The sequence below is a fragment of the Poromitra crassiceps genome (assembly GCF_964638095.1).
Source record: "Poromitra crassiceps genome assembly, chromosome: 7".
Taxonomy (NCBI): Eukaryota; Metazoa; Chordata; class Actinopteri; order Beryciformes; family Melamphaidae; genus Poromitra; species Poromitra crassiceps.
Window position 1 is genome coordinate 54,492,946 of NC_139628.1, and position 20,197 is coordinate 54,513,142.

At 46.7% G+C, this 20,197-nt stretch overlaps 1 protein-coding gene across 1 annotated transcript in view; it reads right to left on the minus strand.

Moving 5' to 3' along the window:
* Positions 1-211: 211 nt before the first annotated feature.
* acin1b (apoptotic chromatin condensation inducer 1b) overlaps positions 212-20,197 on the minus strand; it is a 39,155-nt gene continuing 19,169 nt past the window's right edge. The window contains 10 exon segments of the mRNA XM_083640673.1: positions 212-1,932; positions 2,723-2,820; positions 3,041-3,386; positions 3,740-3,847; positions 5,094-5,201; positions 7,458-7,603; positions 7,812-7,983; positions 9,629-9,781; positions 11,308-11,456; positions 13,943-13,988. Coding sequence (XP_083496799.1) covers positions 1,579-1,932; positions 2,723-2,820; positions 3,041-3,386; positions 3,740-3,847; positions 5,094-5,201; positions 7,458-7,603; positions 7,812-7,983; positions 9,629-9,781; positions 11,308-11,456; positions 13,943-13,988 — 1,680 coding nt within the window. The 3' untranslated portion in view covers positions 212-1,578.

Here is a 20,197-nt window from a genome sequence, read left to right on the forward strand (position 1 = left end):
TACAATGATAATGATCGAGTCAGGCAAATCTTTAGGCGTAGCCTCTGGGCTGTGTATGTAGTCTTGCATTGAGCTTCCATGGATAAAATAGTTATAGATTTGTCATTAGATGGTCGTCTACTTTTGTCACTGATGGAGAAGTGACTCGCTTCTGCAGCGTGAAACAATTTCTTCTTGTGAACAATGAGAAAGAAAGTAGCCCAAAAATAACCCATTTTAAATTTATTTATTTTTTATTCTTGGTACATTCAGCACTTGCAGGAGAGAAAAAAATAAATGGCAAAATCAAATTGTTTCCAACTAAAAACATCAAATTAAAAAATATTAAAACTGTAATCGTTACTCTACTCAAGGATAAACTCGTTCTTAACGTGACCTCCCCTGAAATATATGATTGATTAAAGGGTCAGGGGTCGGGGGGTAGGCATTTCGTCATGGAGAATCCAGTGCAGGGAAGGCTCAGCTTCCCATAATTATGACAGAACAACTCTCCATACTACAGAATATCATCAACCCCAGATAATCCACTGAAGACAAACTCAGGCATGTTCATGTCTCCCTGTACCACAACGCACGCACAATATCATATATCATGTCTCTTACTATCACCAGGACAGACACTTTTCTCATTTTAAAGCATTTGGACAGTGTTTAGACTCAGTACCAGTCGTGTCTTGTGTGTCAGAGAGAGGCTATCGCACACACAACGACCCTCCAAGGCTGAAACATATATATGATCCATAAAACTTAAAGAAAACTAAAGAAAGAAATCCTTCACATTAACCCTACAAAGAGGGCCTGTAAATTTAGAGAGAAAAAAAGAAGAAAAAAAAAAGTAGTGAAGAATGAAACGCTAAAATTGTTTCTAGAAAATATTTGAGGGACGGGGATCTATTTTGGATTGGGTTTTTTTTATTACAGGGCTTTGAGGAGGAAGTTAACTGTGCACCCGCAGAACTAAAATAAAGAGGCGGGGCTCCCAAACCTCAGCGAGTCAGCTAACCACCCGCCCTCTCTGCCTCTCTCACAGCAAGGAGACCTAGCCGGCACAACGCAGAGATGGGGAGATCCGCTGATCTCTCAACCCCGATGTCAACGTTCATCTTCTGAGACGCTTACAAACAGGAAGTGAGGGGCGGGGGGGGGAAGGACTGAGCGGCGCGCGCCGCCTCTGGAAGACGAAAGAGACCGAAACAGAAAGGGAAACTGGAGCTAGCTAGAAAGCTAGAGGGAACCATCGTTTCACTAAAAACACTCCTATTACCAAACGTATGATCAACATTTTCCATGTAAATGTACATCAGTTGGGAAAAGGGGGGGGGGGGAGGGGGGGGACAGAGAGGAAAGGGGCGGGGGGGACAGAGAGACTCGGCGTAACACGTGTGGAAGACACAGCGGCGGCGTCAAACGGGACAAATTAAAAAGAGCGAAGACGAGAGAAACGCATCATCAAAGTGAAATAAACTGCCCCCATCCTCCTCCCGTGACTTCCTATCTGCTGTGTCCTGCAGTAACGCTGCGTCTCTCCTAACTCTCTCTCTCTCTGTTGACCTTTGACCCGCCGCCTGGTTCAGCCCCTCAGCGGCGTCTGTCCCTCTGATTGCTCCGGCTACGAGACTGCCGCGCGCCGGCGCCGCCACCGCCCACAGCGCCCCCCGAGGGACGCCCGGGCCGGTATCCGTCCCGCCTCTTGTCGTCCCCTTCTCGCTCTCGGACCCGGTCCCTCTCCCGGTCTGCGTCCGCTGCCCGGGCTCCTCCTCCTCCTCCTCCTCCTCCTCCGCTCACCACAGCAACTCCTGCCTCCTTCTCCCGGCCCTTCAGCCTCTCTTTCTTCTCCTCCTCGCGCTTCTTGTCCTCGGCGTCTTGCTGCTCCTTACGCCGCCGCTCTCGCTCCTTCTGCCGGTCGACGCGCTCCGTAGCCCTCTGACTCGCCTGCAGGGGGGGCGGGGCAAGTACAGTTTAGTTATACGTTACGCTAACACTTGATTTGGATAGTCCGCCTGCAGGGCATTTGGAACATTTCAACGGCTCATCAGCTCGACAATTCAACCGTTTGGCTTCGTCTGTAGATGATGTTTCAACAGCTTATTAAGTTGATATTCAACAAACGGATTCCGTTTGCTTCCTGTTCCACACGCCTGCCTGCACCTACAGTGTAATATCGAGGTAGTTCATGAATTGACACATAGAGAATGTGTTCAACATATATGTTAAAACAGTTGAACATGAGCTGTTGAAATGTTACATGTTACGAATACTGTGTGTAGACTCTCTGTAATCAGACAATCCAAAAGTGTTATCCAAAGACTATCCAAAGTGTTACCCAGGTTTCAAGCAAGCATTGGAAGTACTGTGTGTGTGGAGCAGAGAAAAGAGTGAGTGAGTGTAGGATCAACCTGCTCGTCAGTGAGTGAGTGAGTGAGTGTAGGATCAACCTGCTCGTCAGTGAGTGAGTGAGTGAGTGAGTGAGTGTAGGACCAACCTGCTCGTCAGTGAGTGAGTGTAGGATCAACCTGCTCGTCAGTGAGTGAGTGAGTGTAGGACCAACCTGCTCGTCAGTGAGTGAGTGAGTGAGTGAGTGTAGGTCAACCTGCTCGTCAGTGAGTGAGTGTAGGACCAACCTGCTCGTCAGTGAGTGAGTGAGTGTAGGACCAACCTGCTCGTCAGTGAGTGAGTGTAGGACCAACCTGCTCGTCAGTGAGTGAGTGAGTGTAGGACCAACCTGCTCGTCAGTGAGGGGAAGCCAGTATATACATGGAGCTGCTTTGGTCTTCAGAAACAGGTCATCTAGCAGTTTGGCAGGAGGCTCATCTCCTTTCTCTGTAATGACAATTCAGAAAATGTAAATCTAGTATCATGAAGTAGTGATATACTGTCTATATGTACAGTATGTATGTATGTATGTATGTATGTACAGTATGTATGTATGTATGTATGTATGTATGTATGTATGTATGTATGTATGTACAGTATGTATGTATGTATGTACTTATCCAGACCTGGAAATGAGAAAAAACAAAGCCCATACTTTTCCTCTCACCCTTCTTCTCCGTCTTCCTCTCCTTGCTCTTGCCCCTCTCCCTCCTCCTCCTCTCGCGGTCCCTGGATCGAGAGCGCCGGACCTCCTCCTCTTCCGGCCTCCCAAATTCCCGGATCTTATCCCGGTCCCACTCTCGCTCGCCCCGGGCCCGTTCCCGCCGCGCCATCTCCCTTTCCCGCTCTGCCCACTGGTCCCGTACGACTGGCACGCCTCGGTCCCGCTCCCGGTCTCTTTCCCGGTCCCGTTCGGGCATCAGCGGGGGCAGCCGGGGCAGAGGAACCACTGGCTGGGCGGCTTGGACCTCCACTGGTTTGGGTGGCTTCAGGAGGCCTTTGTGGAAGTCCACCTGCAGGGGAAAACATTAGGGCCAATGAGAGACAAATGAGTGATGTTTGGAGAAGGTTTAGTGTTCCTAAAATTACAATAAAAACACTGGAGAACACAAACAGGTAAACCACTTCTGCTGCAAAAATAAAGACCATTTATTGAGGCTCATATTTTAAAGAACAGGTCGCAGTTGTGAATGAGACCTCGGTCTCAATGTGATTTACCTGTTTAATAGGGATCAATTTATCAGAAAATAATGGACACCCTGTAGCCAATAAGAATAGAGTATTCACACAGACCATGCCCTGTAGCCAATAAGAATAGAGTGTTCACACAGAGCATGGCATAATGGCATATAAAGGGGTTCTCTACCTCGTCCTGTTGACAGAAGTCCACACTGAGGACCTTTGGGTTGCTCTGGGGCCATTTGACTCCGTGGAGGGCAGTTCTGGTGGCTACCGCCTCCTCTGCTGTCACGTACTGGGAGAGAGATGAGAAGAAGAAGGAGGTTATCCGAGTGGAAAAACTCATCTCATTCAAGCGTTCAAACAAAACATTCAAAGTCTTTCAAACACAAGGATATCAGTTCAAACGGACTGACACAAACACAAAATGTGAACAAGCACAAGTTATGTCCTTGGGTTCCTTGAAAGGCGTGATATAAATCCAAGTTATTATTATTTATCATTAATGAGAAATGAACGGGAACTGTGTCCAAAAATCTCAAATGATGCGAAAGAGAAACGGTCGATATGGGTACAGATGGAAATGGACGAAGCAAGATAGAAAAAAGTGGTCCTCATTTGTGAAGACGACCTTGCTGAACACGAAGTTCACCGTTTCATATACTTTTGTTAACCACAGACTTTATTTCAGGCATTTCACCAAAATCCCCACTGACTTTGAGACGAGGGAACCAGGAAGTGCTAAAATCCAGAGCCGCGTTCGGAATGGTTCGCTCGTTCGCCCACGTTGTGTTCATCACATAGTGAACTATATGTGTTGTGTTCATCACATAGTGAACTATATGTGTTGTGTTCATCACATAGTGAACTATATGTGTTGTGTTCATCACATAGTGAACTATATGGGGAGTGTTCATCACATAGTGAACTATATGTGTTGTGTTCATCACATAGTGAACTATATGTGTTGTGTTCATCACATAGTGAACTATATGTGTTGTGTTCATCACATAGTGAACTATATGTGTTGTGTTCATCACATAGTGAACTATATGTGTTGTGTTCATCACATAGTGAACTATATGTGTTGTGTTCATCACATAGTGAACTATATGTGTTGTGTTCATCACATAGTGAACTATATGTGTTGTGTTCATCACATAGTGAACTATATGTGTTGTGTTACCTACCTCACTCTTCTTCGCCTTCGGTAAACATGACACACGACAGCATTGCATTGTGGTACATGGGAGAAACTGTAGGGTACATTCTCTGTTCACTAGACATTGCTCTGCATTGTGGGTATTTTATAGTGGACTATATATAGTGAATCAAATTAACCAGTTGAGAATTCGTACACTAGTACAAAATGGCCAACACACTACATAGTCCTATTTCTGTGATCGGGGCCGCAGAACAACACCTAGGATCATGACCGACGCTGGTTACCATCCTAATAAACTAAACTAAACCACTCAACAAATGGTCAAATGAGCTAAAACTGTGAGTTTGCGGGAGTGGAGAGAGAGAGAGGGACTCACTGTGACGAAGCAGTGAGACTTGATCTTGTCGATCCAGAAGCCGTCCTCCAGCACGCTGCCCGTGCGGTTCAGCAGCTCTTTGAGCTGGCCCAGGGTGAAGGGTCGTACCTAGGGGACATCAAAGGAGCGCGGGGTCAATCAAAAATAAAGCTGAATATATTATACAGTATTTTGCCTTTAACCCATTGACACCTGATGCAGCATTTGTGTGTGTATCCCTTAAAGGGATACACACACAAATGAGGGATATACACGCAAATGCTGCATCAGGTATCAATGGGTTAATACACAGATGAAAGTGGAGAGAGACATGAGAGAGAGAGGGGGGATGCCAGGTGATGCGATAGCGGGTCCTGGGCTGGACTTAAACCCTGGATGGTGCCGTTAAGATGGTATGCACCTGAGACCGGTGGTCCCCAACCCCTGTGGTCCGCAACGTATTTGCTACTGGACCACGAGGAAACAAGTATGTTTGACGAAACATAACTGCATTCTGGACCCAAGTCCAGGCTGAAGATCCTGAGATAGCCACAAAAGCTTCCATTTCCATCTCTCCTCGATGCGACCTTCTTGTTGCCGTTATTGGTGAGTTGCAATGGGGTTTTTTTAATGTTCATGTTAGGAAAATATGTGCGAGGAAACGGTACAAACGACACGCTATGTGTTTAATATCCAAAGGTATGAACGATGCGCTGTGTGTTTAAATACCAATTAAATCCTATCCTTACATTGCATGGGTCAACAACTCGAACCAGACTGGAGGACAGGTAACAGGCCAAGCCAAGCCAAGCCAAGCTGAGCCAAGCTGAACGTGAGATCAGGGACCGTGGAGTGGAGAATGTTCCACCTCCATGTTTGTTTTGGGTCTGTGTTAAAGCTGGTGTTTTAGGGTTGGGTGGCATTACGCTACGTTCACACAGGGCACCTACGCCTTGCCTTGCCTCAACCCACGCCTACGCCTACAGACCTTGAGCTGCGCGTGAACCTATCACACGCTTTTGTGATCACACTGCACGCCTATTCCACGCTGAACCTGAGCCGAGTCACAAGCGCCTCTCCTCTCTCCCGAGTGTTGTTTTTGGTCACGTGTGGCCCCGAATTATCATGGGTAGGTAAAATAAATCGGATATATTTAATGTGCTATTGATGCTGGATATGGTTATGTGCTATTGATGCTGGATATGTATAACCAGGTCTCCTTCTTTGGTGACTGCTGTCATAGAGAACTGGATGCTGTTGTAGGCTACTAAGTGGATTAACTTTTCATTGTCCATCTTGCTTCTTCGGTCGCTATTCTCTCTCCTGAAGATTTGTTTACCGACAGGGAGAAAGCCCCACGTTATAGCCACCCGTCAATCACTCTCTCTCTCTCTCTCTCTGCTCAACATTGTTGTAGTAACACCATTTTATTTTGAAATTCAGTTGACTTTGCCATTTCCCATGGATATTGTCGCGTTTTTCCTTCATGGCTTGACAGAAGAAGTGTGCCTTCACGCGCCTAGTCAGCTTGAAAATAGAACTCACGCCTAAACGATACACGCAAGGTTCACGCTGAGGCGCCCTGTGTACACAGCCTCATTGACTAAAAAGGATGCCTATTTAAAAGCGTGGGTAAAGGCAAGGCGTAGGCAAGGCTTGGGTGCCCTGTGTGAACGTAGCCTTAGATCTTAGCGTAACGTGTGATCGTGTTAAAGCTGGTGTTTTATGGTTGACTTAACTTAACTTATTTCAACACCTCCAAAAAGCACAGTGTGTGAGCACTGAGCAGCGTGTTGCACTGCGGGCTGTGCAAGATAACGATTACCACAACACACACGCGCACGAACAAAGACGTTATCACTGGACGCTGAAATGTTGCCTTTATAGTTCACACAGCAGTGGGAAAGGTGTAATGTAGAGGGCAAAAAGCAAAAAAACAAAAAACAGACATTAACCCATTGATACCTGATGCAGCATTTGTGTGTGTATCCCTTTAAGAATGCGAACCGCGTTGACGCGGTTCGCGGTCTTAAAGGGATACACACACAAATGTGGGATATACACACAAATGCTGCATCAGGTATCAATGGGTTAAACTGTGTCCTACATGTTTGCCCTGTACACCATGATGGTAAGTGAGTGAATTTGACCAGCTAAAATAGGTGCTGAACACAACTTTTACAGACTAACTTGTCACTGGTGGAAATGACAAATTTAGAAGTTGTCAGGTAACATTTATCGGCTGGTTTACCACTCGACTTTCTGCCTACAGTGCACAGCCGAAAGGCCCTTATTACGTCTTGCACACACACACACACACACACACACGCACACGCACACGCACACACGCACACACAAAGAGGAAATGCGTGGAGTTAAACTCACCAGGTTGGTGACATGGACGATATTGGAGATTTTCCCCCGAGGTGGCGAGGGCTGCCTGGCTGTGCGGACGGGGTCGTCGATGGTGACGGACACGCCAGACTTCTGCTGGCTGATGGAGCGACGCACCAGACTGTCACTAGGGGTCACTGTGGGAAAGAGAGAGGGAGGGAGGGAGGGAAAAAGGGAGAGTGAGAGATAGAGGGTCAAATGAAGGACAGCGAGAGCGATGACGGGAAGGAGGTAACTGAGAGACGGTATCGTACGTTTACCCTGAAGCCTCTGGAGATGACAGTTAGCACTAAACAGTGTTTATGCCACAAGCTTCTCACCTTCTGTTCAGTGAGGCGCTCTTACCTTTCTTTGCCTCTGTGTCGTGCGGGACAGAGGTCTGCATTTCCACAGTCTCCTCAGAGTGGCTGTTCTTCCTCTTCTCCTTGGAAGTCCGGTGTGGTTTTTCTCTCTCCATTTTCTCCTCCTCTTCCTCCTCATTGCCCTGTCCGTTTTCCTGGCTGTCAGCCGGGACAACCTGGAGAGGGGTTACAGGAGCAGAGCAATGGTGGAACAGTTTAACACACGCACACGCACACGCACACACACACACACACACACACACACACACGCACACACACACACACACACACACACACGCACGCACACACACACACACACACACACACGCACACACACACACACACAGACCAACAGTAAGGACAAAAAACAAATCAGCATATCAGAAGTTTGGCTATGATCAGTCATAATGGAGAGATGCATGAAGATGCGTCTCAACTTTAGTTAGTGTTTCTGTTCGTGTGAACATGAATGTCATAACGAAAAAAGATGCACAAATCTTGGCTGATTCAAACTTTCATTCTTCACAACACAAACTATTGCTCAAATCTATGTTGGTTTTACTGCTGATGAGCAGACTCAAAATGCAATGCTTTAAGGTGTTGATTATTGATCAAATGAGACCGTTTCCCGGAACGGTTCGTTTGTTTTGATTTTCATTTTCATCTGAAAGCGACATTATGCGCACCCTGCTCCTCACCTGGGTGACTGTGCGTCTGCACCCTGCTCCTCACCTGTGTGACTGTGCGTCTGCACCCTCCTCCTCACCTGTGTGACTGTGCGTCTGATGCACCCTCCTCCTCACCTGTGTGACTGTGTGACTGATGCACCCTGCTCCTCACCTGTGTGACTGTGTGTCTGATGCACCCTGCTCCTCACCTGTGTGACTGTGTGTCTGATGCACCCTCCTCCTCACCTGTGTGACTGTGTGACTGATGCACCCTGCTCCTCACCTGTGTGACTGTGTGTCTGATGCACCCTCCTCCTCACCTGTGTGACTGTGTGACTGATGCACCCTGCTCCTCACCTGTGTGACTGTGTGTCTGATGCACCCTGCTCCTCACCTGTGTGACTGTGTGTCTGATGCACCCTCCTCCTCACCTGTGTGACTGATGCACCCTGCTCCTCACCTGTGTGACTGTGTGTCTGATGCACCCTGCTCCTCACCTGTGTGACTGTGTGACTGATGCACCCTGCTCCTCACCTGTGTGACTGTGTGTCTGATGCACCCTGCTCCTCACCTGTGTGACTGTGTGTCTGATGCACCCTGCTCCTCACCTGTGACTGTGCGTCTGATGCACCCTCCTCCTCACCTGTGTGACTGATGCACCCTGCTCCTCACCTGTGTGACTGTGTGTCTGATGCACCCTCCTCCTCACCTGTGTGACTGTGTGTCTGATGCACCCTGCTCCTCACCTGTGTGACTGTGTGACTGATGCACCCTGCTCCTCACCTGTGTGACTGTGTGTCTGATGCACCCTGCTCCTCACCTGTGTGACTGTGTGACTGATGCACCCTGCTCCTCACCTGTGTGACTGTGTGTCTGATGCACCCTGCTCCTCACCTGTGTGACTGTGTGTCTGATGCACCCTCCTCCTCACCTGTGTGACTGTGTGACTGATGCACCCTGCTCCTCACCTGTGTGACTGTGTGTCTGATGCACCCTCCTCCTCACCTGTGTGACTGTGTGACTGATGCACCCTGCTCCTCACCTGTGTGACTGTGTGTCTGATGCACCCTGCTCCTCACCTGTGTGACTGTGTGTCTGATGCACCCTCCTCCTCACCTGTGTGACTGTGCGTCTGATGCACCCTCCTCCTCACCTGTGTGACTGTGCGTCTGATCTTGAGGCCTTTGTCCTGGTCGTCCCGGCTGCTGTCCAGACCCTGGCTCTCTTCGTCCCCAGACAGCTGCAGCTCCTCTGGGTGCAGCTCCACCACCGCCTCCTGGCTCGCCTTGATGTCTGGGATCAGAGACTGGAGGACAGCAGGATTGTCAACTCGGCCATAACCAATTTTAAGTGGCCCTCGGCTTGTCTCTCAAAATATACTATATGTGGCCCTTCACACGGCATTGGTTAATCAAGCAAGTTCAATTAAAAAAAGAATCCGTTCACCTAACGATGACAGCACTATCATACAGTTTGTAGACAAGCACCAAGTAGGAACAACACAGGCAGAACTCATGTTTTCAGATGGTAAACAAAATCCTTAGAGTACAATTGTATTATGTGATTTTCTTTTTTATAACCCATACAGTTATGATGCGAGAAGCAGCTGGCCCTGCGGTATTTTCACATGATCTAATCTGGCCCCCATTCAAAAAAGTTTAAACACCAGTGACCAGTGCTGTATGAGAACACTCAACATGGATTATCTAACAACTCATTTCAAGTGTGTGAAAGTTGTTTTTCATACTGTACAACCTGCCAACCTAGTGGATTTTCTTTTCGAGCACCGCTCAAAGTCACCAAAAACACACATTTCTAGCAGTGCCAAAAAGCTCTATGTACATGTTGTGACTCGGGTGCTCACCACGAGATGAAATATGAATCCAAAATGCAGAGAAACGCTTTTTTTTTAAAGGTAGCTGGAACTACTTTCTAAACATGGCTGCGCTGTGTACAGACAAACAAGGAAGTAAGTTGATCTTTGTTTACTTCTCAGTGTGTGGATTACTCGTGGTGAGCACCCGAGTCACAACATGTACATAAAGCTTTTTGGCGCTGTTAAAAATGTGTGTTTTTGGTGACTTTGAACGTTTGTACCATTTTCTTCAATTCACTGGTGATACTAACTAACTGGACGACTGTAGCTCACTGTATACTATACAGAGAGTGACGGTAAAGGCATTGTGTATCTTGGTTAAAGTTTCTGTTCAGGATTTCCATTTTATTTAATAATTTAAAAATTGAATCGGCTTTTATAGGCCTAATGAAAACAAATATTCAATTGAAAAATGATCTAGTTATGCAGGCCTTTGTAACTACAGCTTTCGCTAAATTATTATCTGAAGCTCCTTGGTGGCTGTATGTCCAAACAGATTTGCACAATGTGCAAAATGCAAAATGCATGTACCGTAAATGAATTATTTGCTACGTGTGGAAACTAAACTATAGAAGCAATCACATCCCTAAAGGGGGAGTATCTTTATCTTACACAGTGCCAACACACACACACACACACTCTCTCACACACACACACACACACATGCATTCAAACCCCCATATCAGTCTAACCCTATTGTGCTAATTTGAGATCAATTTGACTGAACAGCTTTTTCCCCAATTTTCCAGAGCTTTGGGGGCAATTCCAAAACTATTCAAGCTCTGGAAATTATCAAATTAATTTTCCAGGCTTTTCTCAAGACTTTCCACACCTGCACCTGCACACCTGCCCCTCTGCCCCTGCACACCTGCACCTGCACACCTGCCCCTGCACACCTGCACCTGCACACCTGCCCCTGCACACCTGCACACCTGCCCCGGGTCTCATCTCAGTACCTTCAGTGAGTCCGTGGTGATGCTGATGGATGGTTTCTTGGTGGTGACCGCTGTGCTGGAGCCCCAACGCCTCTTCCTCCCTGCTGCCACGCCTGCCTCCGACTCTGCTGTGCCTCCTTCTGAGCTGGCCGGAGACGTCTTGTTGCCTGCTGGGGGCGGAGTCAATGCAAAGTCACTCATCAGCGAGAAGAAGAGAGAACATCTAGTCCTGGATTAATGTGATCTGATTCATTAATGTGCTCTATCTACTTACTGATTTACCATTTATTTTTTTCCAGGAAGTACCATTGAGACTTCTACTGCTAAACGGAACTAGATGCGAGGAGTATGCAAGTCGTTGCATATTCCTCGCCTTGAGGCAGAAATAATTAATTCCTCAAAAATGTCTTTCCTATTGCAAATATTTCCTATAAGTCTAAAGCCGTTATAGGGATGGGCGATATGGATGAAATTGTATCTCAGAGTACACATTTTGATATCAACAGATATGTGCTGACATATGTGAAACCACATGTTCAATAAACCAACTGATGTTGTTTATTACTGTCCAATGAATTGCATGGTAATGACAATAGTGATCTCTAAATAAAACTCAATTATGTAACTCAAATGATACTCTCTAGATTAGAATACGGCAGATGTGTTTTTGTTTATACTGTATTATGCTTGGTATCATTGCCACAACAGAATTGGTTTTACGACGATATCGCAGTGTGACACCATTTAAAGACGATGTAGTAATTTGCGACAGTTGGTTTTGCCTTACCTGCCGGAAGTCATAGGCTCCCACCTTTTTCAAAAGTCCATTAAAATCAGCTGGCAGAGGCATACTGCTGCAGAGGCATACTGCTGCAGAGGCATACTGCTCTAACTGCTGCATTGACAAATCCAATCATTTTACGTAACATAGATAAGAGTTTTCAAAGTCGAGGTAGTTGAACTTACTCCAACCATGCAACCCACTTACAACCTCTCAGCAGGTCCCCTTAATCTACTGGCAAGATGAATGAATGAAAACGGAAGAGATTGACCAGGCCTCATGAATGTGAACGTTTTTATGCGTATTATTTATGCAACTGTTGGTTATATTTATGAAAAGGCTTCTGTCAGTTGGTTGTAATGGCTCACCTGCTGGGATACAATAAGTGCAAAAACAGCGACTTTATGCTTTGGAATTTTACAGGGTTATTAAAAACCATAGTACCCTTCAAATGTATTTGCAATACATTATTTATTATTAGTAGCTTATTCTTCAGTCATTAATTGCTGTATATTATTAAAATTATAAATAAATTATAGATAAATTACTTAAATGTATGAAAAGTGGAAAAGGTAAAAAAAAAAAAAAACAGTCTGAAGACATTCTTAATGCTGGATCCTGACAAGGGGCATGAAATGACCATTGATTGGGATTTGCCTTCAAGATTTAAGGCAAAGCTAGGCTAGGCTAGGCTAAGCTAGGATAGGTTAAGCTAGGCTAGGCTAAGCTAGGCTAGGCTAGGTTTTGGCCTATTACTAAGCTGAAAGTTGGTTCCGTAATAAAACTTGAAATAGAAACATAACAAATACCACTACTTTATCAAAATGAAAGTGCGATATATTCAGGGTTAAGCTCTGTCGGTACCGGTGTGGGTGTAGCATCTGCTCGCCTACAAGATCGACTCGCGGTACAGATGACATCACGGCTTCACGCATTGTGATTGGGTGTACGTCGGGTATGTGGGATTAACATGCCCAAAATGTCCGACAGCTTTACACTAGCTAACAAGCTACGCTACTGATGTAATCAGACATTTGGGAACGTTAATAATAAGATTCAAGTGTACACAGGACCATTTCTCATAAACACGAACCTTACTTTTTTTTAAATAAATGTGAGAGTTTAACGTCATCTGTAGTCGCAGGACCCCCGAGCACATCCGGTGAGGGTGAGTAGATCATATGCGCCCGGCAAGGTTCTGCGCAGCCTCGACTTGGAGCCTTGTCGCCGCCGAGCGGCGACAGCGAGACCGTGCATACAGCTCGAACGTTAACTCGTCCAAAACGTTATCGTGTCGTTTACAAAAAACTTGCAATCATGTCGGTGGGGGGACATTTTATTGTCCCTCCATTTCAAAACTCATTCCGGTGAGCCTGCAGAAGGCTTTGCTAGATGAGGGACAAGCACTGTTGAATGAGGAAATGGCATTTCCTCATTCCTCACAACAAGGAGTTGACGGCGCCGCAGAGTGACATTTTCGAGGAGCTGCACGCCCCCTACGCAGAGCTGCGGCGACCCCCTCGGCGCAGTCGATTTCGCTCGAGTATAATTTGCACTTTACACCCACAAACCGGTCATGCAGAACGCACAGCACTCTGCGTCCATCGTGAACGCGTGCCCATTCAGCCTGACAGTCATACGACTCTTAGGTCTCGAATGCTGCAGACTGTCACAGATAACTACGTTTAACCCTGAGCTGCTCTTTGACCCAACATTTTCAGCTGGTTTTGAATTGAAAAGTAACAGCGAGGGGTAGCTGCAATAAAATCAAATCAAATCTAAATCCCATGATGGGTCAGGTACGGTATTTCCTTTTCGTTCGCGTTACTGTCTTTAACAGTCCCAAAGCAGTATAAACCAAACCGGTATACTCACTGGACAAGGAGATCTTGCGAGCAGCAAAAGCCTTAGGAGTTGTGCTCTGGTAAGAGATGGAGACAGAAAAGAGAACATACAGAAACCCCAGGGGTGTGGGGCCAGATGAGAACCAGAGTCAGGACCCAACAGCGCCAACTACAGAGAGGAGGTGAGACAGGAAAAGTGGAGGGGGTGGGGGTGGGGGGGGGAAGTAACACAGGTCTGGAGGCTCCAATTTGACCACAATAAGAGGGGGGAGGGGCTTGGTCCATACAGAGAGACGCTCCAGACACATTTCCGCCTTCCACCTCTGCTCAAAGACACTGGGATAAATCGTTAAGCTACTTTTCTGTGTGTGTGTGTGTGTGTGTGTGTGTGTGTGTGCACGTGTGTGTGTGTGCACTTACAGAGAGGCTGGGGGTAGGTTCTAACTAAGGACAAACCAAGTACATGGTGTGCATTAAGACCTCAGCAGGCCTATGGGAAAGTCTAATGGGCGTGTGTTTTATTGTGGTACCAGCTATTAGAGGACATTGAGAACAGTTGTCCCAAAGGGGGACTGTCTGTCTGGAGAAAAAACCCCCCAAAGGACTAGGAGAGTGTCTTTCACTGTGTGTGAGTGGAGCCTGTCATTGTCCAAAACACAATGTGATCCTTGTGTTTTGATCCTGTGTAGACCGCTCTAACAGTTTGGTTATGTGCAGAGCCGTGTATATAGAAGAGTCGCCACATCTCCATTCACTCCAATGGACCTGTTTTTTTACTCTCAAGAGTTCCAGGAAGTAAGGTCCTGGATTAAGCAGCACTGTCGAGTTGCAGCAAAATGGACGGTTTGTGTTGTACTTTGAAAGTTTATTTTTATTTTTTTTAAATCAAATTGTACATTATCAGCTTTATTGTAGCATGCAAAAGTAGCGCGAGACCCCTTCCTGGCTGTTCATTGGCTAATGACTCACGCATTTTGCTCCTGCGCTGACGCCACTCTCTCTCTAAATTGCTCTGGTTATGTGTTAAGCTCATTGCCAAGGTTGCTTGAAAATGTTCCAGTTTAAATAAATGGCATCTCGTTGAATATTGTGTGTGTTGATGGAGTTCTATGGAGCAGAGGTGGAGAACCTATATATTGTGTGTGTTGATGGAGTTCTATGGAGCAGAGGTGGAGAACCTATATATTGTGTGTGTTGATGGAGTTCTATGGAGCAGAGGTGGAGAACCTATATATTGTGTGTGTTGATGGAGTTCTATGGAGCAGAGGTGGAGAACCTATATGTTGTGTGTGTTGGTGGAGTTCTATGGAGCAGAGGTGGAGAACCTATATATTGTGTGTGTTGATGGAGTTCTATGGAGCAGAGGTGGAGAACCTATATATTGTGTGTGTTGATGGAGTTCTATGGAGCAGAGGTGGATAACCTATATATTGTGTGTGTTGATGGAGTTCTATGGAGCAGAGGTGGAGAACCTATATATTGTGTGTGTTGATGGAGTTCTATGGAGCAGAGGTGGAGAACCTATATATTGTGTGTGTTGATGGAGTTCTATGGAGCAGAGGTGGAGAACCTATATATTTGTGTGTGTTGATGGAGTTCTATGGAGCAGAGGTGGAGAACCTATATATTGTGTGTGTTGATGGAGTTCTATGGAGCAGAGGTGGAGAACCTATATATTGTGTGTGTTGATGGAGTTCTATGGAGCAGAGGTGGAGAACCTATATATTGTGTGTGTTGATGGAGTTCTATGGAGCAGAGGTGGAGAACCTATATATTGTGTGTGTTGATGGAGTTCTATGGAGCAGAGGTGGAGAACCTATATATTGTGTGTGTTGATGGAGTTCTATGGAGCAGAGGTGGAGAACCTATATATTGTGTGTGTTGATGGAGTTCTATGGAGCAGAGGTGGAGAACCTATATATTGTGTGTGTTGATGGAGTTCTATGGAGCAGAGGTGGAGAACCTATATATTGTGTGTGTTGATGGAGTTCTATGGAGCAGAGGTGGAGAACCTATATATTGTGTGTGTTGATGGAGTTCTATGGAGCAGAGGTGGAGAACCTATATATTGTGTGTGTTGATGGAGTTCTATGGAGCAGAGGTGGAGACCTATATATTGTGTGTGTTGATGGAGTTCTATGGAGCAGAGGTGGAGAACCTATATATTGTGTGTGTTGATGGAGTTCTATGGAGCAGAGGTGGAGAACCTATATATTGTGTGTGTTGATGGAGTTCTATGGAGCAGAGGTGGAGAACCTATATATTTGTGTGTGTTGATGGAGTTCTATGGAGCAGAGGTGGAGAACCTATATATTGTGTGTGTTGATGGAGTTCTATGGAGCAGAGGTGGAGAACCTATATATTGTGTGTGTTGATGGAGTTCTATGGAGCAGAGGTGGAGAACCTATATATTGTGTGTGTTGGTGGAGTTCTATGGAGCAGAGGTGGAGAACCTATATATTGTGTGTGTTGATGGAGTTCTATGGAGCAGAGGTGGAGAACCTATATATTGTGTGTGTTGATGGGGTTCTATGGAGCAGAGGTGGAGAACCTATATATTGTGTGTGTTGATGGAGTTCTATGGAGCAGAGGTGGAGAACCTATATATTGTGTGTGTTGATGGAGTTCTATGGAGCAGAGGTGGAGAACCTATATATTGTGTGTGTTGATGGAGTTCTATGGAGCAGAGGTGGAGAACCTATATATTGTGTGTGTTGATGGAGTTCTATGGAGCAGAGGTGGAGAACCTATATATTGTGTGTGTTGATGGAGTTCTATGGAGCAGAGGTGGAGAACCTATATATTGTGTGTGTTGATGGAGTTCTATGGAGCAGAGGTGGAGAACCGAGGTGCTGGAGAATCGGTCTGTACGAACCAAAGGCATCTCAGCAGGACTCTAGCGATACTGCAGCTGAAATTCACCTACAGTAGATTTGGCATATTAACAAGACGCGGTGTACTTTCAAAAAGGTAGGATTCATCATCAGTTAGAGAAAATAACAAATTCAAACTGCAGTACTCATCATGACAGATCAAAAGTTTGGACTATGTTTCAAATAGAGAGGGAAAAATGCAGTCCTCATTTATGACCAAAAAGATCTGGAGAGAGAAGAAAAAACTTTTTTTCATTTTTTTTCTTTTTCTTTAAACAGTTATTCCTTTAAAAAACTGAATACATCTCAAAAGAGGAATAATGACAAGTCATTTCCTGGTACCATTGACACCCGATTCCTTACTGGCTCGACTACGGCCCAACCGCACGGCAGTGTGTACTGTATCTAGGCAACAAGGATCCAATCAGAGAAGGCGGAGGAGGTGTGAGGGCGGGGCTCGATTTGAGTGTGCAGATTAGCCAGCAGACCGGAAGTGATGGTTGGATAGGACTTTTTTGTTTCTTGAAGGGGGGGCAGGGGAAGACTTTTCTTCATAGATCAGAGTCACATTGAAGTCTTTTGGCATTGAGCTTGCCTTGTGATGAATTGGGAGGGGAGAGATATACTTTGTTAGGGTCCACGGCAGCCAATGAGTAGATTTGTGAAGTAGAGATGAAAAGTTTTTAAACAATAAGATATCCAGTCAAAAGAGATCCAGTTTGCGATGCTTGAATCTATTGTCTTTGATGATGTCACAACAAGTTCTCCAATGATCTGTCCATTATCGGGAAGGGGAGGGGGGGGGGGGGGGGGGGGGGGCGGGGCAGTATGAAAATGTCATCATGATGAACTGTCTGTGATGTCACACATAAATTGATGTGACAGTTAGTTTGGTTCAATGAGAGGGCAGTTGAAGACTTTATTGTCCAATGGGATTTGAGTTGCTGGCTTGAGTCTTTGAATGTGAATAAAGGCGGGACAATAATCCACAGAGCACAATCCAGCGTGGTGTTCCAAACTAGGGGGCGCTGATAGACGTCATCTTGCGTGTATTCTCCAGCACGACTGTCCTCGCTCTCACGTGGAACACAGACGGCCATCTGTCGGCAAGCTGTGGGTGTTAGTGATGGGATGGATGGATGGATGTAAAAAAAATAAATGAATAAAAACAACTGCAACGCTCTGTGCAGCCAGCGGGGTCCACAGAAGTAGAAAATCTACCTTTTCCCGGCGAAACGTCCGTTGGATCACGCTAGCTTATGCATTATGCTTAGCATGGCCAGGGGGGGATGGGGGAGGGGCTGACGGGTTTGTTCAGTTCAAAGCACTGCTGGTCCAAGTGTGGATGTAGGATGTCACAATGTATCCAGGCTCGTGCTACATTGTGTCGTTTGAAAGTCTCTTAATATCCATCATTGAGGTAAGCGAGTGAGGGGATGTTTTCACGCGCACGCTTGAATAGCGGAAGTCTTTACTGAGGGTGGCCAGCCTGTGGAGGCAGTGGCTGTCAGCTCGCCTCCACAGCGCCATCGATGAAAGCGTGACAAACGTTTGAACGAGTTCCCTCGTCGTCATTCAAACAAGTAGTCCCACAAAAGTCTGGTTCAAGAAAACCACTTCAGTTACACTGGATCACTGTATGGGTTTAAGCTCAGGGGGTTCTCAGTCCAGGGCAGGCTGCCATAATTCACCCCACAAGCAGGGGGCAGTGTGGGATCAGAGGCAGAGGTGAACGACAGGAACCACTTTAGTCATTTTTTTGTTGTTCTGAGATGGATCCACCCTTCCAGCAGAGCAGAGAGCTTGCAGGGCACAGGAACAAGCTCACAGTCTCTTCCTGGTTTGAGTTGTGTAGATTCTCTGAGTTGAGCCAGTTGCAACTGGCTGTTGGGAGGTCGTAGTAGCAGAAAGCATGACTTGTAGTTTCACTTTACAAGCCACACGTTTCTCTCGGGGAGGTCGGGGGACGAGTGTAGTCGACCGCAGCTCTTTTCTCCCTGCGCAGACGATGACGACGCTCGTAGGCGGAGCTTGTCCACAAAATGGCAGACGGGAGAGGCGGGGGGAGGCGATACAGATAGCTACACCACCCCCACTTTCTCCCCTCACTCCTCCACCACCATCACCACGCAGTGCAGTGCTGTCCGGTTCAGTTCAGCGAGCGCAGGCTCTCAAACCCCCGGGAGCTGGGGTTACCATGGCAACCGTGCTTTCTGCAGTTACCATGGCTGCCACTGCGGTCGGTGGCGGCGGTGTTGTCGGTGGCGGTCTGATGCGAGCTCCGGTTGCTGCTGGCTCAGCACTTCGCTGCAGGGCTACGGGCTCGGGCTCGGGCCGGGGCTTTACTCAGTGCCATGGGCTTGCAGACTCTGGGCCTAACTCGGGTACCACCAAGGCGCTTGGGCATAAGCGGGACAGGAGTTGTAGGAGTAGGAGTGGAGGAGGTGGTGTTGGTAGTAGTAGTAGTAGTAGTACGCAGCAGGTACCATTAGGGGCAATGGAAGAGGCATGGGCACCTTCATAACAAAGCAATCAATGGGGTTTTAAACAGCAATCACACCATCAATATATATAGTGAGAGAGAGAGAGAGTTCACGATGGGATACACAGGCAAAAGATGGACAGAGAGAGTGAGAGACATAGAGGGGAGGGGGGAGAGAGAGAGAGAGAGAGAAAGAGAGAGAGAGAGAGAGAACGGGAGAGAGAGAGAGAGAGAGAGAGAGAGAGAGAGAACGGGAGGAGAGAGAGAGAGAGAGACATAGAGGGGAGGGGGAGGACAGCGGGAGAGAGAGAGAGAGAGAGAGAGAGAGAGAGAGAGAGAGAGAGAGAACGGGAGGAGAGAGAGAGAGAGAGAGAGAGAGAGAGAGAGAGAACGGGAGGAGAGAGAGAGAGAGAGACATAGAGGGGAGGGGGGAGGACAGCGGGAGAGAGAGAGAGAGAGAGAGAGAGAGAGAGAGAGAGAGAGAGAGAGAGAGAGAGAGAACGGGAGGAGAGAGAGAGAGAGCAGGAGAGAGAGAGAGCGGGAGGAGAGCGGGAGGAGAGAGAGTGAGCACAGGGTGAAAGGAACAACAGAAACAAGTCCCGATGCATCGTTTACACACAGTGCCGGGGTCCAGTACTCATGCAAACCCAAAGGGGGCGCAAGACCAGCACACGTTGCAAAGACGACTTTGAAGGCATGCACACTTTAAGAGTAACACCCGTCATCTAAAAGAGTGAGAAGAGGCTAAATAACCTCACATACATAAAAGAGTCGCCCCAGGAAACAAGTATACTTAGTAAGTACTGTGCTTATATATATATATATATATATATATATATATATATATATATATATATGCTTAGTAAGTACTGTGGATAAAAGAGTCGGAGCTATGCCTAACATGTAATATGATGAATGAATGCTTGTGGAC